Here is a 24,206-nt window from a genome sequence, read left to right on the forward strand (position 1 = left end):
GGCAAGAAGCCAATTTTGCATTTATGCAGAATATTGTGGTCATCAAGAAAGTTGACAAGTCGTTTATTAATGATGTTGCAGAATATTTTTCCCAATTCTGCAACATCATTAATAAATGACTTGTCAACTTTCTTGATGACCACAATATTCTGCATGAATTCCAAATTGGCTTCTTGCCAAATTACTGGAGACACATATTCCTCTGTAGTTATTTGGATCATATTTATTTCCAGATTTATGAATTGAGGTTATTAAACCTTTGTTCCAGATGTCTGGAAAAGCTCCAGTTGACAGAATAGTATTGAATGGTTTTAGTACAGCCAATCTGATTTTATGGTCTGAGTATTTGATCATTTCGTTGAGGATTCCATCAATACCACAAGCCTTTTTTCCTTTCAGGGACTGGATGACTTCTGTTAATTCTTGTTCTGTTACTGGGTAATCTAGAGGGTTTTTTGTTGTTTTTTTATCACCGCCTCCAGAGTTTTCCATTTTGTGAATATCTTGTAATGATCATCATTTTTTGTAATATTACTGTATAATTCACTAAAGTGATTAATCCAAATATTTCCATCTTGGATCGCCAATTCATCCTGTTGGGTTTTGTTTAGGTTGTTCCATTTCTCCCAGAACTGGTTGGATTCGAGGGATTCCTCAATTTCACAGAGCTGGTTCTTGCTGTGTTGTTCTTTCTTTGTTTTTAGGGTGTACTTGTATTGTTTCAGAGTGGCCTCATATTGACAGCGTATGTTGTGGTTATCTGGGTCTCTATGCTTTTCATTTGATAATTTCCTTATGTTTTCCTTAGGTTTTTGCATTCAGTGTCAAACCATTTGTTATTGTTAATTTGTTGAGATTTTGGTTTGGAGGCTTTTAAATTAGACAATAGAGCCAAATGATGAAAAATTGAATAGATTTAGTCCACAGCAGAACTTACACCAGAATTATTATGGGGAAATGTTTCAGTTAGAAATAAATTAGTTAAGTCATATAAATTTTGATTTTCCAGTGCCTTTTGGTACGCCCCCATGCTGTCAGGGGTCCATCTGTATGAGTATGTGCTGTTAAACAGTTCACAGGCACTAGGGGCTCCAGAGTTAGACTGGGCCCTTTTCAGATAGATTATGATTTTGCTGTGGTCTGAGAGGGGTGTGAGGGGGCTGACTGTGAAAGCTCTGAGAGACATTGGATCTAGACCTGTAATGAAATAATCTACCGTACTACTGCCAAGAGCTGAGCTGTAAGTGTAGCGACCCAGAGAGTCCCCTCGTAGCCTGCCGTTGACTATGTACAGACCCAGTGTACGGCAGAGCTGTAAAAGCTGCATACCGCTTGTATTAGTAAGATTGTCTAAGCTCTTTGTAGTAGGACATTCAGGGAGGGGGAAGCAGGTGCTTCCAGGTAAGTGTTTGTCTCCCTGGGTGTTCATAGTGTCAGCTCTTTCCCCTGTTCGAGCGTTCAAGTTCCAACAAAGTAATACATTTCCCATGGTTTTATAATGGTTAATTTCCTCCTCAAGAATAGAGTAAATATCTGGATTGTAGTAGGGGGATTCTGATGGAGGTATATAGATGGCATACATGTAGACATGTTGCTCAGCACAAATAATCTTTTTGTTAATTTTCAACCATATATAAGACTCTTCTTTTTTAATAACTGTGATGGACTGGCTCAGTTCTGATTTACACCATATAATCATGCCTCCTGAATCTCTGCCTTGGGTTATTGTGGGATGTTTTGTTGATGGTATGATAATCTCAGTGTAGCCATGAGGACGACCAGTGGAAACATCTTCTCTGCACCACGTCTCCTGTAAAACTATGATGTCAGAGTCTTTTAACTCTCTATTAAAATCTGAATTTCTGCTCTTTAAAACAAAAGCTGATGATCTCAGACCTTGAATGTTCCAACATGTTATTGTAAATGATTTCATTTCTAAGTGTGATCCGTTCAAATATTAGACACCTTAAAACACCTTAAAAGAAAAATAATAATAAACTAGATATAAAAAAATAATAATGGTGATACATAAAAAGTGTAAAAAGATGAAAAGAGGTAAATTAATAAAATATTAAACTTTGAGTGACATTTTAGAGTGTATCGTGTGTGAAATACTGTTAAGAATTGTCCTTATATTACTATTCATTTAAAATGATATACAACATGTTAAACTATTAATTATTGTGGTGTCTCTGCTCTTCCACCATGTAACTACATCAGGTGAGAGCAGAGCAGGTTTAGCATGTGTAATATTTCTATGAGTTCACCAGAGGGGGGTGGGGCTGTGATTCTTCTCACAGCTGCAGCATAGTTCAGCCCAATAGGCTGCTGCTCCTGTAGTCTTGGTTCTGCCGTTGGGAGGAGGGGGGGTATAGGACCTCCAGGCTGGGGGGCTCTCTGGCCGGGTATCAGAGGCCAGTGTTGTGTTGGCTGTGGGGTGGGCTGTGGGTTGTGATGTTGGTGATGCGGTGGATTTGGTGGCCTGGTCATCCTCTCTGACAACCAGGGGTGGAAGCATGGTGGAGGTCTGGATGGTCTTGAAGGTCGAGGAGGTCCTGGCAGGCTGCGTGGGGTCTGCGTTGTGTGGTTACCCCTTGGAGTGGTAGTAAGGCTCCTTCCAAGGGCAACATCCTTCAGGGTCCTAGCAAGGGTGTGGACTGCAGTTCTGTGTTGGTGTATGTTATCATACAGGCAGTCCAGGTGGAGAGTCGGGTGGTGGGCCAAGAACACGTTGGGTTTGAGGGCACAGTCCCTGGAGAGGCTGATATTCACTCTGTGAATGGTGTGGGGGTGGAAGTCTCTCCTGTGCAGCAGTGTGGATATGACTATCTTGCTGTTAGGGAAATTGGTGGAAGCTTGCTCAATGACTCTCCTCAGAGAGTCTGCCAGTCTGTCCTGTTGGCACCTTAAGTCGTTGGTGCCTGTATGGATGATGATGTGGCTAGGTGAGCCTAGCTCAGGCACTGTTAACAGCTCCAGGGCTCTCCTGGTGTTGGGGCACTAGATCTTCTCCGTTCTGTGTCTTGGAAATAAAGTATTTTCATCCAGGAACTTTCCATTAGAGTCCATAAGGAGGATAATGTCAGCCCTTCTGCCTGTGTGTGTTTGTTCAGTCTCAGCTGTTGGGTCTGGATGTTGAGCTGTGGTGGTGGTTTCAGGTCTGGAGCTCCTAGTTGGAGGCTAGCTAGAGGTCGGGCTTTGGAAAGGTGCAGGGGTGTGACTGGTGTCTTGGCTTGGGATGTGTGTATGGAGGCAGCTGGTTGATACAGGGGGGGGATTAGAGTCTGCACCAGTCTGGGTGAGAGGGGGTGAGTCCTCCAGGAAAGGGCCCTGTTGTACTTCAGCAGGTGTAGTGAGAGTTTGGCTGGATGTGGTCTGGGTCTGAAAGGTGAGCACAGGGGGTTGTGTGGAGTTCAGTCTGGCTTGTAGACTGAGCCCTGTTCTGTCCCTCTCATGTAGCTCTTCTCTCAGAGTAGCCAACTCAGTTCTGCAGTTGTCTCTGTCCTTCCTAAGTTCCTTCACCTCCTCACTGAGATGATCCAGCTGTCTTCTCTGATGAGCTAGTTCTTGTTGAAGCTCTCTCAGCTGTGAGTTGACATTGTTCTGTTCTTTCTTGGCCTGGAAGTCACTGATAGTAAGTAGGCTGCTGTTGGTCCAGCTGCTCTCTGATCTGAACCAGTTCTATTTCCATCTGGGAGAAGTGTTCTCTCACGATGTCCAGGGCCTCAGAGTGCTGTAGCAGGGGAAGATCAGTGTCAGCATCTGCAGGCTGTCTGTCTGGAGCAGGGACAGAACAGGGGGGTTTGGCTCCCAGGACTGGAGCGATGCTTGTGAGGATCTCCTTTTCCTTCTCAGCACTCAGTCTCAAAGCAGGAAAGTCGAGCTCAAACTGTCTCAGGTCGCCTTGTATCATGGCAGTTCCATTTTTGAACAGGTTTACTGTTATTCTGGTGGTGTCAGAGTCATTCTCTTCGAGTACACTTATTTTCCATCCATTACAAATACCTGTTCTCTTTATTGCTGGGTAATGCGATCTGAACACATTCAGCCAGGCGAATGGTTCATCAGTCCAGAAGATTAAATTGCAGGACCTTCCATCTTTGTAATGGTCCAGGAATAGGATTTCTGGTCTTTCTTGAAGTATTGTTTGTTTATATTTTCCTTTTGCAGTTTTGCTTTTGATAGCTGGGGGATGTTCAATGGTTTCAGAGTGTGTAGACATCATGATACAGCTGTTGATCTTCAAGGTTCTGTGTTTGTGTTTAAAACAGCACTACTGCTGTTATTGATGCCGTTGCTAGGTAACCACAGTCCAGTGTTAGCTTGTTAACTATTAGCTTGAGTGTTTCAGTTGGGACTTGTTTTATAGTAATAAATGCAAAAACTTACTGATTTCAGTTTCCAGTAGTTTGCTGTTACTTGCCTCAGTCTCCCCTGTCCTCTTCTTTGTTTGTTTTTTGTTTTCTCCTTGTTTGTTTCTCTTCAGCTTTATGTTCTGTTTCTGAGCTCCTTCTTCCAACTCTATCTTTTTTCCTTCTTTCTCTTTCTTTCTCCTTCTTTTCCCTCTTTTTCTCTCTTCTGGTGTATTGTGGTCACTCCTTTTGCATTTTCCTCATAAAAAGTCGGTGTTTATCCAATTTTTGGACCGAAAACAAGCGTTTTCTTTAGCAGCAAGCCTTAAACATGACTTCTGTATACAAATACATTCCAGAATTGTCTGTGGTCACTGAGCCTGTACTCGGTTAGGGTCTGTCTCTGCTTTCTATCTCTGACAGTAGAGAGATATTCTGCTAATTCATAATCTCTTTTAAGGGCAAGATAACATTCCAATCTACTCTGGCTTTTAGTTGTTTCTTCCCAATGGTCCAGATAGCTTTCTTTACATTGTGCTATAATTTGCTTTACTCTGATTACTGTTTGTAGAGCAGTGTTGTTGTGAGGCTGGTCAGAGTGTGTCTGAGAGGGGGCAGTTAGCCTCAGTACCAACTGACATAGGGGACTCTTTTCTGGGCTCAGCTCTTGGGTTTGGAGGGCTTTGGAGTGGAGGGTGTCTCTGGGGCTGGATTTCAGGTGGTTAAAAAAGTTGAGCGTTCTCTTCTGAATGTTAATTATCAGTGGGTATCTGCCTAATTCTGCTCTACATGCATTTGTATTTGTACATGCATTCTCTCTCTCTCTCTCTCTCTCTCTCTCTCTCTCTCTCTCCCCAACTGGTCAAGGCAGAACCACCACAGCAAGCTCCCTTACAATCCCCCCCCGCGCCAACTCTCATGGACTGTTGGGTCTCTGTAAATAATGTTATAAGGAGTTCGGTCTAGACCTGCTCCATTTGAAAAGTGTCCTGAGATAACTTCTGTTATGAATTGGCGCTATACAAATAAAATTGAATTGAAAAATTTGAATTGAAATTGAATTTACTTTAAAAGCAAATTTTTCTTTTAAAAATACACTGAGCAGAGGACACACTTTGTTTGCCCATTTGCCCAGGACACATTGTTCCCTTGTCTTATAGAATACGTCTCATCTTAAAAAGTAATGGAAAGTTATGAAGTTGCATTGCTTTAATATAGTGATACTTGGATTAGGTTACTGACTAAATTTTAACAGATAGTAATTATATTGGATTACATCTTTAGAGTAACCCTTCTAACCCTGCACTTTTGTAGCTTTCAGACATCTGTTTATTAACAGTTAATCTTATTTAATGTAATTAACTAACATACAGTCATGTGAAAAAATTAGGACACCCTATGAAAACATTTGTGTTTTTTAACATATTTAGACATATGGATATTTAATATAAATTTTAACAATACTGAGAGATTCAAGTAATATAACTAAACAAGTAAAACTGAAGAAAATAATTTTTAAAACTTTCTGTAAAATGTAATAAAATAAACATGCAATTTCTGTTGAGGAATAAATTAGGACACCCCCACATTTTTTCCTACTTAAAATGGCTGAAATCACACACAGGTGTATCACATCAGGTGCACGTGATTAGAACATTGTTACTCAGCATTTTGAAGGAGGCTTGCCCTATTTAAACCTCAGACATTCAGTTTGGTGTGCTCCTGACTGTTGACGTGAGAGTGAACACCATGGTGAGATCGAAAGACCTGTCTGAGGCCTTCAGAAAGAAGATTGTTGCAGCTTATGAGTATGGTAATGGATTTAAAAAGATCTCAAAAGAGTTTGAAATCAGCCATTCCACTGTCCGGAAAATAGTGTACAAGTGGAGGACATTCAAAACAACTGCCAACATGCCAGGTCTGGCCGTCCAAGCAAGTTTACCCGAGAGCAGACCGCAAGATGCTAAAAGAAGTCTCCAAAACCCCTAAAATGTCATCGCGGGACCTACAGAAGGCTCTGGCGACTGTTGATGTGAAAGTGCATGCCTCAACAATCAGAAAGAGACTGCACACGTTTAATTTACACGGGAGGTGTGCAAGGAGGAAACCTTTACTCTCCAAGAGAAACATTAAGGCCAGACTGAAGTTTGCCAGAGAGAACGTAGACAAAAAACAGGACTTCTGGAATAATGTTCTTTGGACAGATGAGTCTAAAATTGAATTATTTGGAGACCAGAACAGAGGACATGTTTGGCGCACACCAAATACAGCGTTCCAGGAAAAGAACCTCATACCAACTGTGAAGCATGGAGGTGGAAGTGTCATGGTTTGGGGATCCTTTGCTACAGCAGGACCTGGCCAGCTCACCATCATAGAATCCATCATGAATTCTACAGTGTATCAGAGGGTGCTTGAGCAACATGTGAGACCATCTGTAAGAAAATTAAAGCTGAAGCAGAACTGGACCCTGCAACATGACAATGACCCTAAACATACCAGTAAATCCACCAAGGACTGGCTGAAAACTAAGAAATGAAGAGTCCTGGAATGGCCCAGTCAAAGCCCAGATCTTAATCCCATTGAGATGCTGTGGGGTGACTTGAAACTGGCTGTACATGCAAGAAACCCCTCAAACATCACACAGGTTAAAACATTCTGCATTGAGGAGTGGGGCAAACTTTCCTCCGACCGATGTCAGAGACTGGTAGAGGGTTACAAGAAGCGTCTCACTGAAGTTATTTCAGCCAAAGGGGGTAACACTGTATTAGGGGGTAGGGTGTCCTAACTTTTTCCTCAGCTAGAATATACATTTATGTTGATGTCTTTTGTTTAATGAGTAAAACAATGTTATTTTTTGCTGTTTACCTGCAATTAGATCACTTTCTTTTCCAGAGATAAATAAAAACAAGATTCGACATCAATATGTGAACATTTCTTAATGAATAACTAAATATTTAACTGGGTGTCCTAATTTTTTCACATGACTGTAACTATATGAATGTATCTTTTTACAAGACAGGGAACAAACTCTCCCCCAAAAACATGAAAACATTTGTAACTAAACAACTAAACAACAAACAAAATTAACAAGTAAAAAGTACTTAAACTATAAGATATTTTGGAGCATGTCACCAAGTAACAAATAGCTATTAGCTCCACATGTAATCCCTGTAAACTCTTCTTCTTCAGACCACAGGACCCCACACTCCCAAGAAGCACAAAGAGCCATTCTGTAGTATTTTGAGAATTGAATAGAAGCGGCAAATTTTAATGTTTTCTTCCAGAAAATAGTAAGATGGAAATGGTTTTGGTCAGTGTTTACCTGCCAGCATGGCTTTCTAAAATTGTTCTTCATGCTGTCCCTGCTGTTTATTAGTCTCTGTTGTGGTTGTGAAGCCATTAGTTGGTGCATTAAATGTTGCCACAAGTATTTTGTTTGTTTTTCACCAGTGTGAAATATGGCCAACATTAGCAGATATCAAATAGCAATTTGCTTCATTCACATGGTGGCTAGTTTTGATTTACACTCTGTGGAGGCCTACACAGCAGAAAGAAACGATGTCAAACACACCAAATAAGCAATGATAAAATGTCCACCAAATCTGTCTTTGGACATTGCTGACTGAAAACCACAGCTGCAAGTCAAATTATTCAGTAAGGTACAAAATCCAAGATGATAGTATACAGTGGGCGGCTGTGGCCCAGAGGTAGAGCGGGTCGTCCACTAATAGGAAGGTTGGAAGTTCGATCCCTGGCTCCTCTCGCTGCATGTCCAAGTGTCCTTGAGCAAGACACTGAACCCCAAATTGCTCCTGATATGCATTGATGTATGAGTGTATATGAATGATTAGTTTCCGTTCTGGTGAGCAGTTGGCACCTTGCATAACAGCCACTGTCATCAGTGTATGAATATGTGTGTGTGTAAATTGGCATGTAGTGTACAGCGCATTGAGTGGTCGAAAGACTAGAAAGGCACTATATAAGTACCTGTTGTAGCAACAGAAACCACCCAGTTTATTTGACTCAACAATCTTGACACAAAGGCACTACGAGACATGTAATGTATTGTAATCTTCAGATTAAAGGTCCAGTGTGTAACATTTAGGAGGATGTATTGTCAGAAATGGAATCTAATATTCATAGATTTTATCTCACATACTAACATTCTAAAATGAGCATTGTACTTCAACATTTAGCTATGGCAGAGATTCTGTGGAATTTTTACTTGTTGATATAAAAATTCCAAAATTCAAAGCCTCTCAATTGTGAAAATTTGCTGCGACTTCATTGTCTACAGTGGTAGTAAAGCAAACAATCAACAGGTTTTGAATTGTGAGATGGATAGCTGCGGAATGCGACCAACACATTAATTAAATTATTATAATGCAAATGTAACTATAATAGTTATATTAAGTCCATAATTATTCTGTTGGCCCACTCCAGGCTCCATAGTAACACTCCAGAAATAACTATATTGTCAGTGTGTGGTTCATTCATTCAAGCAGGTTTGTTCTATACATTAATAAACCTCCAGAGACTGTTTGCAGAGCTTTAAGTAAAGACTTTAAATTGAGTTAATTTTACTCAGATTGAAACCCAGCTCCCCTCTCTCTCTCTCTCTCTCTCTCTCTCTCTCTCTCTCTCTCTCTCGCTGTCTGTGTCGCTCAGTCTCTCTCTTCCTCACTGAAAAACACAGCTTTGTCTCTGAGGCTTGTGGTGTCTCTGTCTCTTTATCTATCTGTCTGTGGGTCTGTCTGTCTCTCCAGAGACACAGCGCACCAGCGGGTGTTGTCACAGCTGAAGTGTTTTGGGAGTGAAGCATGATGGGAGATATGTGTCATGAAGTGTGTTTACTTGTCTGTGGGTGCTGTTCTGGCTGTTCTTTCCATAAGAGTGTGTGTGTGTGTGTGTGTGTGTGTGTGTGTGTGTGTGTGTGTGTGTATGTCTTGTATCTGCACAGGGCTATAAAACTGAAGTAGTCTTCTGTATCACCGCTTCCCTTCAGACTAGCTGACATCCTTTCCTGTCCTTTTCTTTCCCCTTTTCTTTTGCTTTGCTTTGCTTTCATTTTCTTTTCCTTTCCTTTCCCTTTCCCTTCCTTCCCTTTCTTTTTCTTTCCTTTCCTTTCAGTTCCTTGCCCTTTATTTCCTTTCCTTTTCATTTTCTTTCCTCATGCTTTTCTTTCTGTTTCTTTTTTACTTTCCTTTCCCTTCCTTTCCTTTGCCCTTCATTTCCTTCATTATCTTTTCATTGCCTCACCCTTAATTTCATTTAATTTAATTTCCCGTTCCCTTTCCCTTTCCTTTTTCCTTTGATTTGCTTTTGTGTCCTTCAAACCCACAGTGGCTGGTTCAATTGCCATTTCCATTAAAAGGTAATAGCATACCAGTACAAACCAGTTCCTCCCCTCACCTTTACTACAGGCCAGTAGTGTGGCTGCCCCAGGAGCTTGACAACAGCTGGGATACCATAGTGCAGCCGCACAGCATTCTGGGCCAGTTCAGCATCCTGGTGGCGGGAGGTGAGGTGACGCAGGGCGCAGACAGCCGGCTCAGCGACATCCTCCTTCTCCCCGGCACGAAGCACGGCGTGGATCAATGCCTCCACGCCGCCGTACTGAGTCACCAGAGTCTACAGGGTTACCAGGTTGAAGAGAACAGAAACACAGGTGCAGTCAACTTCATTTCTGGTATTGAAAAAAATTAAAGACAGAAATGTATTTACATAGAGGGAAGAGAAGACAACGATAAATAAATGGCGTGTGTGTCCAGGCTTGAAAGCAAAGAGAAAACAGTATCAATTTCAATATGATATATTGGTTTTGTAAATTAATTTTATTCAGGAGCGCAAAACTACACAAACTCACAAATACGCCAAAGACATAGGCTTTTCTTTCTCTGAATGAATGAATTCACAAAAGAACAATCAAGATACACAGGAAGACTTGAAATTGTGACCAGCTTTTAAAATCTCTGCATGGCTCTCAGGACCTGTAATCCTACAGAAGTTACTATGAATGTTTATTAAGGTGTGTCACACGCACATGAATACATCCATCCATCTATCTATTCTTCTGCAGTTGGCTCACGATGGCAGGAAGCTAAAAAGAGTTTCCCAGACATCCTTCTTCCCAGCAATACCTTCCAGCTCCTCTTGGGGAATATCTGAGATGTTCCAAGACCAGATGAGATGCACTTAAAAACGAAAATCTTAAGACCGGTGGAAAAATGACAAGTATTTGCATTTCGCGTTGGTGGAACATAACAAGATTGTAAGTAGAGCTTCAAAATGCCAAAAGAAGGAACAGGAGCAAGAGACAAAACAATAGCATTGGCAATTTATTGAAAATTGCATTTAAACTCAAATAGGCTGTTTATCAGCTGATCAAAAGTTTAAGACCATAGCTTTAAAAAACCCCAAAACAGAACTAAAAGTGTCAAAAAAAGGACTCAGTAGTGAGTAGCCCCACCGTTGTTGTTGATCACTTCCAAAATTCATTTAGACATGCTTGATGCGAGTGTTTCCAGGAGGATGGTGGGAATGTTGCTCCATGTGGTGAAGATGGCTTCACAAAGGGCATCCACGGTCTGGAACTGATCTCTGTTTTTGTAAACTTCCCTTGCCATCCATCCCCAAACATTCTCAATGGGATTTAGATCAGGGGAACACGCAGGATGGTCCAAAAGACAAATGTTATTCTCCTGGAAGAAGTCCTTCGTCAGGCGGGCGTTGTGAACTGCAGCGTTGTCCTGTTGAAAGACCCAGTAGATCATCACACAGACGAGGGCCCTCAGTCAAGAGGGATGACCGCTGCAACATCTCCACATAGCCAGTCGCAGTTTGACATCCCTGCACAACCTGAAGCTCCATTGTTCCATTGAAGGAAAAAGCACCCGAGATCATGATGGAGCCTCCTCTACTGTGCCGCCTAGAAAACATCTCCAGTGGGATCTCCTTGTCATGCCAGTAACGTTGGAAGCCATCAGGACCATCAAGGTAAAAATTTTTCTCATCAGAGAATAAAACTTTCTTCCACCTTTCAATGTCCCATGTTTGGTGCTCCCTTGCAAAGTGCAAACGGGCAAGTTTGTGGTGTGGGAGGAGAAGTGGCCTTTGAAGATGTTTTTTGTTCTTTAAGCCCTTCTGTCGCAGACACTGTCTGATGGTTATTGCGCTACAGTCAGTCTACCACTTGACATTTTTGTCCCATAACCCTCAGGACCTTTTAAGAAATTTAAAATGACTGTCTTACTGCGTCCAACCTCGGCAGCGATGGCGCGTTGCGAGAGGCCTTGCTTATGCAGCTCAACAATCCTGCCACTTTCAAAGACAGAAAGCCTTTTTGCCTTTGCCATCAGGTGGTCATTACAATGGAATGCTTGATAGAAAATGACATGAAAGCCTTATTTTTGCACAGATTTGGACTTTTTAAGGCTACGGTCTTAAACTTTTGATGAGCTGATGAACAGCCTGTTTGAGTTTAAATGCAATTTTCAATAAATTGCCTCCTCTATTGTTTTGTCTCTTGCTCCTGTTTCTTCTTTTGGCATTTTGAAGCTCCACCTACAACCTGGTTATGTTCCACCAACGCGAAATGTGAATACTATTTTTCTCCCGGTTTTAAGATTTTGTTCAGGAGTGTATATAATCCCTCCAGTGAGTTCTGCGCCTACCCTGGGGATCTCCTCCCAGTTGGACAACCACAGAAAACCTCCAAAGGAAAGTAGCCAGAAGGCATCCTAATCAGATACATGAACCACCTCAGCTGGCTTCTTTCAACACAAAGAAGCAGCAGCTCTGGCCCAAACTCCCTCCATATGTCCGAGCTCCTCACCCTATCTCTAAGGCTACGGACAAATATCATTACGGCAGTTTGTACATTCACAATCTCATTCCATCACTACCCAAAGTTCATGACTATAGGTGAGGACTGGAACATACATTGGCTGGTAAATCGAAGCTTTGCCTTCTGGCCTCTTCAACGGTCAGTAAACACAGTAAAAAGATTATGTGGATAAAGTCCATGTGAGTCAGTGAATGCTAAGGCTGCTTTTCTATGAGTATACTTGTTGCTGTGCACCTTTGTCCTCTCTTTATCCCCCCCCCATCTCTCTCTCTCTCTAACCCCAACTGGTCATGGAAGACGGCCACCCACAGGGGTCTGTCCGAGGTTTCTGCCTTTTAAAAGGAAGCTTTTCCTTGCCGCCGTCACCAAGTGCTTGCTCATGGTGGGAACTGTTAAGTCTTTTTATAAGGAGTACGGCCTAGACATGCTCTATTTAAAAAGTGTCCTGAGATAACTTTTGTTATGAATTGGCGCTATACAAATAAAACTGAATTGAATGGAATTGAATTTTACCTTTTTGGTCTGGTTCAGATTCTGGTGCATTTGTATGTTTAGTGCAGTTTGTTTGGACTGGTCTAAAATCTGTCGGAGGAATTAAAGCAGCCAGTCTGTGGTAGATTTGCTGTCCATTAAGACACTACAATTAATTCAGAACGCTGGTGCACGAGTACTGACAGGAACTAGGGAAAGAGATCATATCTCTCCTGTACTAGCTTCTCTACACCTAGATCCTCCGGCTCTAGGTGGGTGGTCTACTTGAGGTTAAAAAGACAGTGAACACAACCTTGACTAGACCTAAAAGGCAGCAATGGATTTTTTTCCTTGTGTGTTGTGGTTGAGGCAGACGACCACCCACCTAGAGCTGAAGGGTCTGTCCTAGGTTTCTGCCTCTTAACAGGCAGTTTTTCCTTGCCCCCGTCACCAAGTGCTTGCTCATGGTGGTACTGTTGGGTCTCTGTAAATGTTATAAGGAGTTCGGTCTAAACCTGCTCTATTTGAAAAGTGTCCTGAGATAACTTCTGTTATGAATTGGTGCTATACAAATAAAATTGAATTAAATTGAATTGAACTGAATTGTTTAATTCAGAATGATGAGATATACTATATGTATCCTATTCACAGCCTTCCTAATAGAGCGGAAGGTGTTGAAGTAGCAGAATAATACCCATGGTCTGGGAAATACATGTTCAACTATCACATATAGTTGAAATGTTCAGATCATCATGGTTACCTTGTTCCGTGAGTTATTACAGGTGAGGTTGGACAGGATGCCAGTTGCGCAGGTCAACATGTTGACATCATCTGAGCCCAGCTGGGTTACCAGTATCTGCAGCAGACCATCTAACCCCTCCTGTACAGAGAGACCAATGGAGATAGAGAGAACAAATGAACAAATTCTCGCAGAGTTGGTGAAGACCAAAACAGAGCTAAAAGAAAATGAAAATTGGATTTACATTCATCGACTTAGAACTTGGACTTAGGACTTGAATGAATGGATGCTGGATGTGTAAATAGGAAACTGAGCTGAACTGCTAGCAAGTTCACCATATCAACTTTATAGTTGCATTTGTTACTTCTAGGCTGGATAACTGCAACTCCTTATTATCAGGCTGCCCCAATAAGTCCATTAAGACGCTCCAATTAATTCAGAACGCAGCAGCACGAATACTGACAGGAACTAGAAAAAGAGATCACATCTCTCCTGTACTAGCTTCTCTGCACTGGCTCCCTGTAAAATTTAGAATAGAATTTAAAATCCTTCTCCTCACCTACAAAGCTCTTCATGGTCAGACCCCTTCATATCTTAAAGAGCTCATAGTACCCTATTACCCCACTAGAACACTACGTTCTCTGAATGCTGGGCTACTTGTGGTTCCTATAGTCTCTAAAAGTAGAACAGGAGCCAGAGCCTTCAGTTACCAAGCTCCTCTCCTGTGGAACCAGCTTCCAGTTTTGGTTCGGGAGGCAGACACCCTCCCCACATTCAAGAGTAGGCTTAAGACGTTCCTCTTTGATAAAGCTTATAGTTAGGGCTGGATCAGGTGAGTCCTGAACCATCCCTTAGTTATGCTGCTATAGGCCTAGACTATGGGGATTTCCCATGATGCACTGAGCTCCTCTCTTCCTCTCTCTCTCTTTCTGCACTCATTCATGTCCCATTAATGCATGTTACTAACTTCACTTCTTCCCCGGAGTTCTTGTGCTTTCTCGTCTCGCAGGTTCTCATGGATCCTGGTGGAGCCTCCTGCCATGGTCCTGCTTGACTGCCATTGCTAATATCACTGATATTTTTGTTATTAGAGACCTCACAGTGTCAGTCTCTATTGTTATTGCTAAAGTTATTATTATATGCGGGAATGTTTAACTGCATTTTTGACCCCCTGAACATATACAACGTTATTATTACAATTTTATTTGGCAAAGTGGTCAGGCCTGGTGAAACTTAGATATTCTATGCGTCGGTTTCAGGTCGGCCACTAGGTGGCGCTACTATTAAGAAAAGTAGGTTTAGGCTAATAACTCCTGCAATGTTTGTCGCACATTCAAAAACATTATATTTACGCGTTTTGATGAATGGAGCTGCATCTACCTATATAGGCCACGCACACTTTCGCCTAGATTTTTTTTCGCTAGAGTGCAAAATGTAAAAAAACTACATTTTCGTGTTCTGTCCATGCACTTTTGGCCGATTCGCACGAAACTTGTCACATAGCATCTGGAGAATGTCCTGACAAAAAAAGTAATTTAAAGTATTTTGATATTTAAAAAAATAAGCACCTTATAAAATTGGCACTTTCTGTAGATTATGGTCAAAACAGGAAGTGGAGCATTTCTCCACAGTGGTATGTTCAATTGACACCAAGCTTGGGTGTATAGTTCCACATGTCTTCCTTAGACATCGTGTACAATTTCAGGTCATCGCCACAAGGTGGCACTCTTTATAATGAAGAAGTTTATATCTCCACATCGCCACGTATGATTAAAACGAAACTAGGTACGATGCTTGCCAATGGCTCCCTGAGGCTCACTTAAAAAGGAGAAAAAAAACACACCACTGGTGACGCTCTGGTGCCATGGTAAATCACTCTGCGGAGACCGTAATAGTTATGAATATCAAATTCACAGGACACGCGTAGACTGATGCCTATAGCTCACATACCAAAAATCGTGTTTGTAGCGCCCCCTACAGCATTTCAACAAAGCAGCCGCGGCGCCACATTTCACCAATATGTATGAAACTCGGTAAGCACGTGTAACGTGCCGATACCTACAGAAAAGCCTCTATGACCCATGCCCCAAATCCCACAGGAAGTCGGCTTTTTGATTTTCTTTTTTACTCTCGGTGGCCATTTTGTTTTCATTTTCACTTTTGGCAAATTTTCGCCTTGTATTTGAACGAGCTACTCCTAGGGAATTTATCTGATCTGCTTCAAAATTGGTCAGTACAGTCAAAACATTTTGCTGACTGAACGCCATGCTATTTGTGAATCTACGATGAAGGGCGTGTACGTGGCGTGCCACCAAAGTTGGCCATTCTGTTGTCATTTTCTTTGAATTTTTGCCTTGTATTTGAACGAACGTCTTATAGGGAACTTATCAGATCGGCTTCAAAATTGGACAGTACAATCAAGAAATGTTACTGATTAAAACTTGCGCAATTTGCGACTGTATGTTGAAGGGCGTGTCTGTGGCATGCCATCAAAGTTGGCCAGCTTGAATCGAATATCAAGCTGTGATGCCATTTCTGGCATTTCAGGGCTTCTATTTTAACTAACTCCTCCTACAGATTTTATCGGATTGACTTCAAATTTGATCACTGCAATCTAGACACATTGGTGATCAAAAGTTAATCAAATATTTACTGTGCGTCAAACGGCGTGTCCGTGGCATGGCGCTGAATTTCCAAGTTTCACAGTGAAGAATCTTGCTATGAAAGTGTAAGTCTTTTGCACGGTGTCTGAAACGTGTGACAATGTAGCGTGTCTCCCTCAGCTTCCAGCGATGAAGGCTTGGGCATGGGGTGACGTGGCATGGCGCCCGAGTTGCGTGGAGTGCGTGGTCCCACCCAATGCTGCTTGCAGCTTTAATTATTATTATTATTAATATTATTATTACTACAGTTACTGTTATTACTATTGTCACTGCTAATTGTCCCCCATCGTTGTTGTCGTCGTTGTCATCATCTTCGTCCCAACTGGTCGAGGCAGACGACCACCCACCTAGAGCCGAAGGGTCTGTCCTAGGTTTCTGCCTCTTAAAAGGCAGTTTTTCCTTGCCCCCGTCGCCAAGTTCTTGCTCATGGTGGTACTGTTGGGGGTCTCTGTAAATAATGTTATAAGGAGTTCGGTCTAGACCTGCTCTATTTGAAAAGTGTCCTGAGATAACTTCTGTTATGAATTGGCACTATACAAATAAAATTGAATTGAATTGAATAGTGTGATTTAATACACTTTATGGGCAAAACTTAATGGCACCCCTTCTAATTGACGAATTTTGCTCTGTGCTCCAATAACAATTGAGCAAGCCTGGGTCAGAACCTAAGTCAACTTTCTCCTTTCCTGTACTTAGATATGGAAAAGACATAATAAGATAAGATAAAGTCACATCAAACTATAGGTTAGTGTAGATTAGCCAGCTAGTTAGCTAGGATTTTGCCAACGTTAGTTAACTTAAAAGCCCAAGTCCATTTAAGAGGATCTACTGCAGATGCTGAGGGTCACCTTCAATGGACTCCGCATATCTAAATACAGGAAAGGAGAAAGTTTATTCAAATGTTATTGGAGCACTGACCAAAAAGTGGCAGAGCTTAGGAAGGGTCAGCTGCTGGAGACAGTTTGTCTTAAGTACAGTCTTCTCCAAACAGCACGGTTAGTAGTAACACAGCAGAGCAGCAAATCACAGGTTGTATCCTGCATGCCTAGCACTGGAATCAATATTTGTTGTATTAGTAGTAGTGGTAGTTGCATTGGTGGTAGAAGGAGTAGGAGTAGGAGTAGTAGGAGTAGTGGGTGAATCAATACATGCCTGTTTGGTTGCAGCATCTGACAGATTGCGGAGTGTCCACAGACAGTTCTGGATCAGACGCTGACTGGAACCTGTAAGATGTTGGCCTAAAGCCTGCATACCACCTAAACACAGAGGCAAGAATACAGTTACATACAGTACAAACATTTACACTGAATGTTCTACATTTGTGTTCAGTGATGTGGACATACCAGCCTCTACTATCGCTGGCTTGTTGCTGGGACAGACAGACAACACTTTGAGAACACGGCTGGTGGTCCACAGTAGCTTCTCATAGTTGTAGTTCCTCATGATGAACACCAGACCCTCTGGGCCCCCATTGGCTAGGATGATCAACTGACAGGAAACAGAAAGTAGGAGGTGTAATTCTTTAATAAATAAGTGGACACAACAAGGATCTCCTACCCAATACAGTGCTGCAGAGATTACATATTTTTATTGCCCAACCTGAAAGTTAGCATCGTCTTCAACAAAAAGCCAATGGGATTTTTGCCACTGGCATTCCAAAGGTTTATTATACATGTTTTGGTCAGCAAGATAATCATCACAAATGAACTCCGTAAATGCAATCAGAAGTAAAAGGCTGATGCTATAACCAAACTACACTGACATTCAAGCGCCACCACCACTGAACTTGAATTGAAACGTATAAGTTGTAAAGATTGAGTTAGAACAGTTTGCAAGAGAGCAAGTATAAACACAACAAGGTTGTAAAGGTGGACTAGTGAGGAGATAAGTTCTATGTTTTAATGTCACCAACAACCTCTGTAGTCTCATTTAGCCACTTGTTAACAACCGCCCTTTTAAAACACGTTCAAAAGCACAGGTGGGGTATTTACCTTATGTCACAGAACAAAACTTGAAACATCTCTTAAACTCCAACCACAGACCTTATTTAAGACGTCTAACTAAAAACCAATTCAAAAACCTATTAACTTCCAGGAGAGGGAACCAGAAGGGCAAGGATAACAACAATTCTGGGTTTTAGGACTTATTCCTGCAGCCCTCTATATCCTGTCCTCACCTTGCTCTCCTGGTTGCCATAGGACAAGAGCTGCAGACAGTCAGTGGTGATGGCAAGGAACTTGGGGTTACTCTTTTTCAGTAAGGGGACCATCCTCTGCAGGCCATCAGCAAGACGTACCGCCATCTTGGTCCCCTCCTGGTGCAGTAGCAGGTTGTGTAGTGTTGTGATGGCGTAAAATAAGATTGATTCCACCGGTGTACTGCATGAGGGAGTTAAACAGAGATAGAAAGAAAAAAATATAGATATTTCATAAAATGAACTAATTTCAAGGGACATTAAGCAATGTATGACCTTTACTGACCTCTGTCTGCTACCTATCTCATTCTATACAAGTTTGTAGGACATAGGGCGAAGAAGCTTTTATGGTTAGTGTTTCTTGCCGCAACTTCCATCATTGAGCAGTTGAAAGGGCAAGAGTGTGTGTGTGTGTGTGTGTGTGTGTGTGTTTGCTTGTGTGAGAGAGAGAGAGAAACTTGGAAATGTCAGTACTTGGTGAAGCAATCACTAAGACATTATTATGGATCAGCAACCTTCTGAATTCATAACCTTACAGCCAACCTCCTCTGCAAAACCAACTGTTTTGGAATATACCTGCAATTTATACGATCTAAAGAAAATTACATTCCAGTCGTTTAATCGTTTTAGCCCACCACCAACCGTTTTACAGCCTTTTGGCATTATCACTACAGCAAGGCGTGTACATGTACTAAAGAGTCAAAGGTCCAGTGTGTAACATTTAGGAGGATCTATTACCAGAAATGGAATATCATATTCATATGTATGTTTCATTAGTATATAATCACCTAAAAATAAGAATTGTTTCTTGGTTCCTCTTCTAGGTAGTCATGTTGAACCGCCATGTTCAGCCCTATCTACTGGCTGTAGATAGGGCCTTTTGCGTTTTTCCCAGGCACTGTAGTTTGTCCTACACAGTTGTCAGGCGAGAGAGTCGAAATGTGCAACTCCACCGCTACATATCACTAAATCACTAAAGTGTGTTTTTTATTGTACAAATTATTTTTTAGCCATGTTAGTGGGATGGCGGTTGGGATGGCTCTGACCTGAGGAACAACCCCTTAGTTCATTCTGTAGCCACTAATACTTTTCTGTTTTGCATAATATTGGCCTCATTGCTTACCCTTTGACCCCTGCAGGAGGCCATTTTGTTTTTTAGAAAGAGCACATGGTGGAATTTGGCATGCTTATCAAAACATCTACATCCATCTTCTTTTGGGATCACTTATAGAAGCACTGTCTGTAAGTATAGTTCTTATAAGGTAGCTTTATTTGCGGTAATGATCATATTTGTGTAGATGGCTTTTGTTTGTTTTTTGTGTCATATTCTTTTCATTGCGCACCATGTAACCTGTCCTGCTAATGGCTTTCAGCTAGCTATATATATTATATATACTGTCAGTACAAAGCAGTGATGTAAAATAAATCCGTCATTCACTGACTACAGTGTGTTAAAGGAGTTATCTGTCTCAATAAGGAAGAGGACTCTTTGATGCGGGTAGAACAGGAATGGCAGTGTTGGTTTCTCTGTTGGTCGATGGTCAGTCAAGGAAAATGCTTATATTGGTCAAGGGCGACTTAATTGCGTAGAAGGTTACATTTGGACTTTTGTTTTGGTTACAAGCATGCCTTTTTGACAAAGTTAACATGCTAAAGTCTAGAGATGTTTTCTGATACCATTTTTTTCTTCCCAAAACGGTATCCGATACCTGAACTTTGTCTATCAGTATACTACTAAGCATGTATGAATTCTATCATTGTTGAATGTTTTAGGTGAAGTATTGGAGGAGTTTCCGATACTGGTATCAATATCGGAAAAACTCTACTAATTGCAATTTAGTTTGGAGTATTCTGCTGGCTTACATCTGTATATATATATATACAGATGGTGAGATAGGAAAGATAATTAAAAAGATAACACATCAGACAATGTAGATTCAAAGACAGGTAAAAGTATGAGGGAGGAAGAGATAAGACAGCCTCCACAAAGAAAAGAGCACATATATAAATGTATTATGACAATGTAGCTTGTTCAAATTGATAATCAACTTTTATCCATAGAACATCATAGATCAACTCTGTCAACATGCTGTAGAAAAAGAATAATCTAGAGAAGGAGAAAGACAAGTTTTCTGACTTGACCACACACACACACACACACACACACACAGACTTCATTATACAGGAGGTTGCAGAGGGTGACAGTGGCAAGGAACAAAACCAAACCTCATGACAAAATTAAAAGGCAAGGAGAGCAAGGGTGGGAGAGTGTGTATTAACAGGCAGAGGTGAAGAGGGATGGAGAGAGAAAAGCTGCATGTTGATAGCATAAATGGAAGTGACACACATCAGACGGGCTGCTCTCTGTGAAGCTTTTTACTTTAGATTTTTTTTTAATTCAATTTTCTTTCATTTTTATGTGTGAATTAAGCTCCCCCGAATCAATTATGAGTGTGAATTATCCTTTCCTGTTAAGCCTCAATGTAAGGGATTAACTCTGCAGCCCTGCCTGGGGGTTGGCAAGGCCCTGGATTTTGTGCTAAAAGTTGTGCCTTAGCTGCTACAATTTTCCATCTGCCTCCAGTTGCCGTGTTGGATGTGGAAAGCTTTCAGTAGGTCATCATATGGCAACCTGAAAAACTGTTGCACAGCTTTGTAACCATCTGAAACCACTTGACTCAACCAAGCGCAAAGGAGAAACTACGGTGGCTTTGGGTAAAAAAACATAAGCAAGTATTTGGTTTGTCTCTTCTTGGGCTCCTGTTGAAACATGGTGTAGAAACATTCTTATCTTCAGGGAATTATACACTAATAATTATGAATGCTATACTGTATTCCATTTCTGCCAATAGATCCTCCTAAATGTTACACACTGGAACTCTAATACAGAAAAGTATAGTATCACTAATGCTGCATGTATAGCTACCTCCACTATCATATGATCCTTTTAACATGGTCGCCCATTTACAAAGACTCACTCTGCACCATACCTGCCTTGTGGTATTTTCATTCCGTGCCATTTCGTGATCCCATGCAAACCCACCCTTTCATCATGCAAAAGTCAATTTTCTCTTGTCAGATCGGAAGAGTCAATTTTCAATTTGACCTTGGAACTGCCATCTGTTTTCCTAAATATCAGATCATGCCAGCTGGCTTGTGGTCAAAAATCAGTTATTATAAGGTCCAGTATGTAACATTTAGGAAGAGCTGAAGTCAGAAATAGAATATAATATTTTTTAGGTATGTTTTCATTAGTGTATAATCACCTGGAAATAAGAATCGCTGTCTTTATCTACAGGGGGAGAAGGTCCTCTTCTACAGAGTCCGCCATGTTGAACCGCCATGTTTTGAGGCCACCGTTTTTCTGGCACCAGGGTTCAGCAACCTTAACTATCAAAAGAGCCATTTTTAGAGCTACAAACATATTTGTTTGTAGCAGATCAAACCAAAAAATCTGTCCACGCACTACTGCTATTAAGATTCAGCAAAATATGGAGGAAAAGACATTAGGTCAGGATGTAATGTACAACGCACATTTTAGTTGATGAAATGTTGATTAAAAAAAATGATTTGGTGTGTAATAGAAACACATTTTTGCATGAATATAAGAATCACTTTGGACCTATAACAATAATGAATGAAAATGTCACTATTTTTTACCACTGAAATCTAACACACAGATTGCCATTGAATTTACACCAATCAGCCATAATATTCTGAGCACTTGGGTATACCAACAAATTGTGATGCACTGTGTGTTCTTACACCTTTCTATCAGAACCAGCATTAACTGTTTCAGCAGTTTGACCTACAGTAGCTTGTCTGTTGGATCGGACCACTCGGGCCATCCTTCGCTCCCAATGTGCATCAATGGGCCTAGGCCCCCCATGACCCTGTCTCCGGTTCACTGCTTTTCCTTCCTTGGATCACTTTTGATAGGTACTGACCTCTGCAGGCCGGGAACACCTCACAAGAGCTGGAGTTCTGGAGATGCTCTGACCCAGTCGTCTAGCCATCACAATTTGGCCCTTGTCAAAGTCGCTCAAATCCTCACGCTGTCCATTTCTCCAGCTTCTAACACATCAACTTTGAGCACAAAATGTTCACTTGCTGCCTGGTATATCCCACCCACTGACAGGTGCCATCATAACCAGATAATCAGTGTTATTCACTTTACCTGTCAGTGCTCACAATATTATAGCTGACCAGTGTATATTCCCATAGGCAAAAACAACAATTTTTAATTTAATAACACCATGTTCAGGCCCACTACTGGTAAGGTCAAATTGACAGTATATTGTTTGTTTTAATGATGTAATTTATTGTAATCTAATCATGCAGTACTGAAGTATGCTACCTTAGCATGCGGACTAGTGCTGGTATCCCTCCAGACTTGAATATGGCCAGTAGTCCCTCCCTCTGATGGGACAGGCTGTGGAGCACGCTGGCAGCGCAACGGGCTGTCTCCATGTCAACTGCTGTCGTCATGGCACGCACCACGGCACCTACCATGGCCGGGGACTGCACTAGCACCCGGCGACTGGCCTCCTTACGGGTCAGTTGGTTGACTATCATGGCTGCCTTGTTCACCACAACCTAGAGAGTAGAGAAAGTGTAAAATAGAACATGTGTGTCTGAAAGCTCAATTAGCAAATTAGTAGTGATTCATTGTGACAGTGTCTTACCGGATCTTCATCTGCCAGAAGCTTGGTGAGCTCTGGCACCGCCCTGGTGGCCAGCTCAGCATCGTCCTGGTAGTTTATCAGGTGGACGATAGCAGTCTTCAGCAGCTGGGAGGGTTCAGCCAGTCGCTGCACATTGCTCTGCTGTGTAGGATCTGACTGGACAGGTATAGCCGCCTCCCCTTCCACCAGGGTCTCTGGGAACATGGCAGCCCTGACACGCTGAGCCCGGGTTAGTGAGTACTGAGCATCTAAATCTGTCACAGGAAGGTGGAGATAGAGAGAAAGGAGGAGAGAATGTGAGACTGCTTATGTATGTGCATGAGTGCGTTGACACAGACAAAAACCTCTGGACCGTTAAATATAAAAACAAAAAGAGGTTCTGTGTTTAGGGTGTACCATCAGAACTCTTAAGGTGTTTAATGGTTTGTGATAAGTGCTGACTCTGGTTCGATGTTGTGGCAGTCCAAAGGGAGTCCCACTTGGATGCTTTTGATGGTCTTGATCCTGTTGAGTGAACAGTGCTGTCCTTGGGCCTCATTTATAAAGATCTGTTTTGATGTTAAGTATGAAGTACACAGGAAACAACATATAAGTAGTTATTTTTAAAACCTCACTTTTTTAGTGGAAATGACCTTATCTTTAAGCAGTGTAGACTTGACATAAGGGGTTTTCCTGCTGGTTATGTAGGGGTACTGCAGCCTGTGGTTTTGCATGACAACAATGTGACAGCTTATAAACGGGGGTCTCTGATGGTCCTGTTCACCTTCTTCATACACCGCAAAGTAGTAATTCCTCCTTGGATGGCAGCTTTGTCCAGGTGATCTAGAGCCTTACGTTTGAGGGCAGTGCAATTACCCAACAGGTTGTGGACTTTCAGAAACAAGTGGGGTCTACAAAGAGGATCAGTCAGAGGTTGAAAATGTCTGTGAAGACCTCTGCCAGTGGGCCTTGTGTGTAATAATCCTTTTGAAGGTTTTGCCCACATCAGAAGTAAAACTGAGCAGTGATCTGATTTGCCGAAGTGGAGGCAAGGGAAGGCCTTATATGCATCCTGGAAGAGAGTGTAAACAAGTGTGTTACCTTTCCTCAGTTTGGTGGTTTTAACATTCCCAGCCACAATAGGAGAAATCTCCAGCGATAAGGTCTTTTTCTGTCAATTACTCCATACTACTTAGGGTTTGGTTGGTGTCAGCATGTGGTGGAATACACTCCACCGTGAGAACGACCAGTGTAAACTCCCTAGGGAGATAATAAGG

General features: G+C 41.8%; 1 protein-coding gene across 2 annotated transcripts in view; it reads right to left on the minus strand.

Annotated features, from left to right (window-relative positions):
- jupb (junction plakoglobin b) overlaps positions 1–24,206 on the minus strand; it is a 178,634-nt gene that overhangs the window by 23,863 nt on the left and 130,565 nt on the right. For both annotated transcript variants that reach the window (XM_051386858.1, XM_051386861.1), the window contains exons 4-10: positions 22,951–23,204; positions 22,623–22,861; positions 18,248–18,449; positions 17,415–17,559; positions 17,224–17,327; positions 13,430–13,549; positions 9,765–9,983 (exon numbers count right to left, since the gene is read on the minus strand). In XM_051386858.1, the coding sequence (XP_051242818.1) occupies positions 9,765–9,983; positions 13,430–13,549; positions 17,224–17,327; positions 17,415–17,559; positions 18,248–18,449; positions 22,623–22,861; positions 22,951–23,204 (1,283 nt within the window). The remainder of the gene's footprint in view (positions 1–9,764; positions 9,984–13,429; positions 13,550–17,223; positions 17,328–17,414; positions 17,560–18,247; positions 18,450–22,622; positions 22,862–22,950; positions 23,205–24,206) is intronic.

The sequence above is a fragment of the Dicentrarchus labrax genome, unplaced genomic scaffold (genome assembly GCF_905237075.1).
Source record: "Dicentrarchus labrax unplaced genomic scaffold, dlabrax2021, whole genome shotgun sequence".
Lineage (NCBI taxonomy): Eukaryota > Metazoa > Chordata > Actinopteri > Moronidae > Dicentrarchus > Dicentrarchus labrax.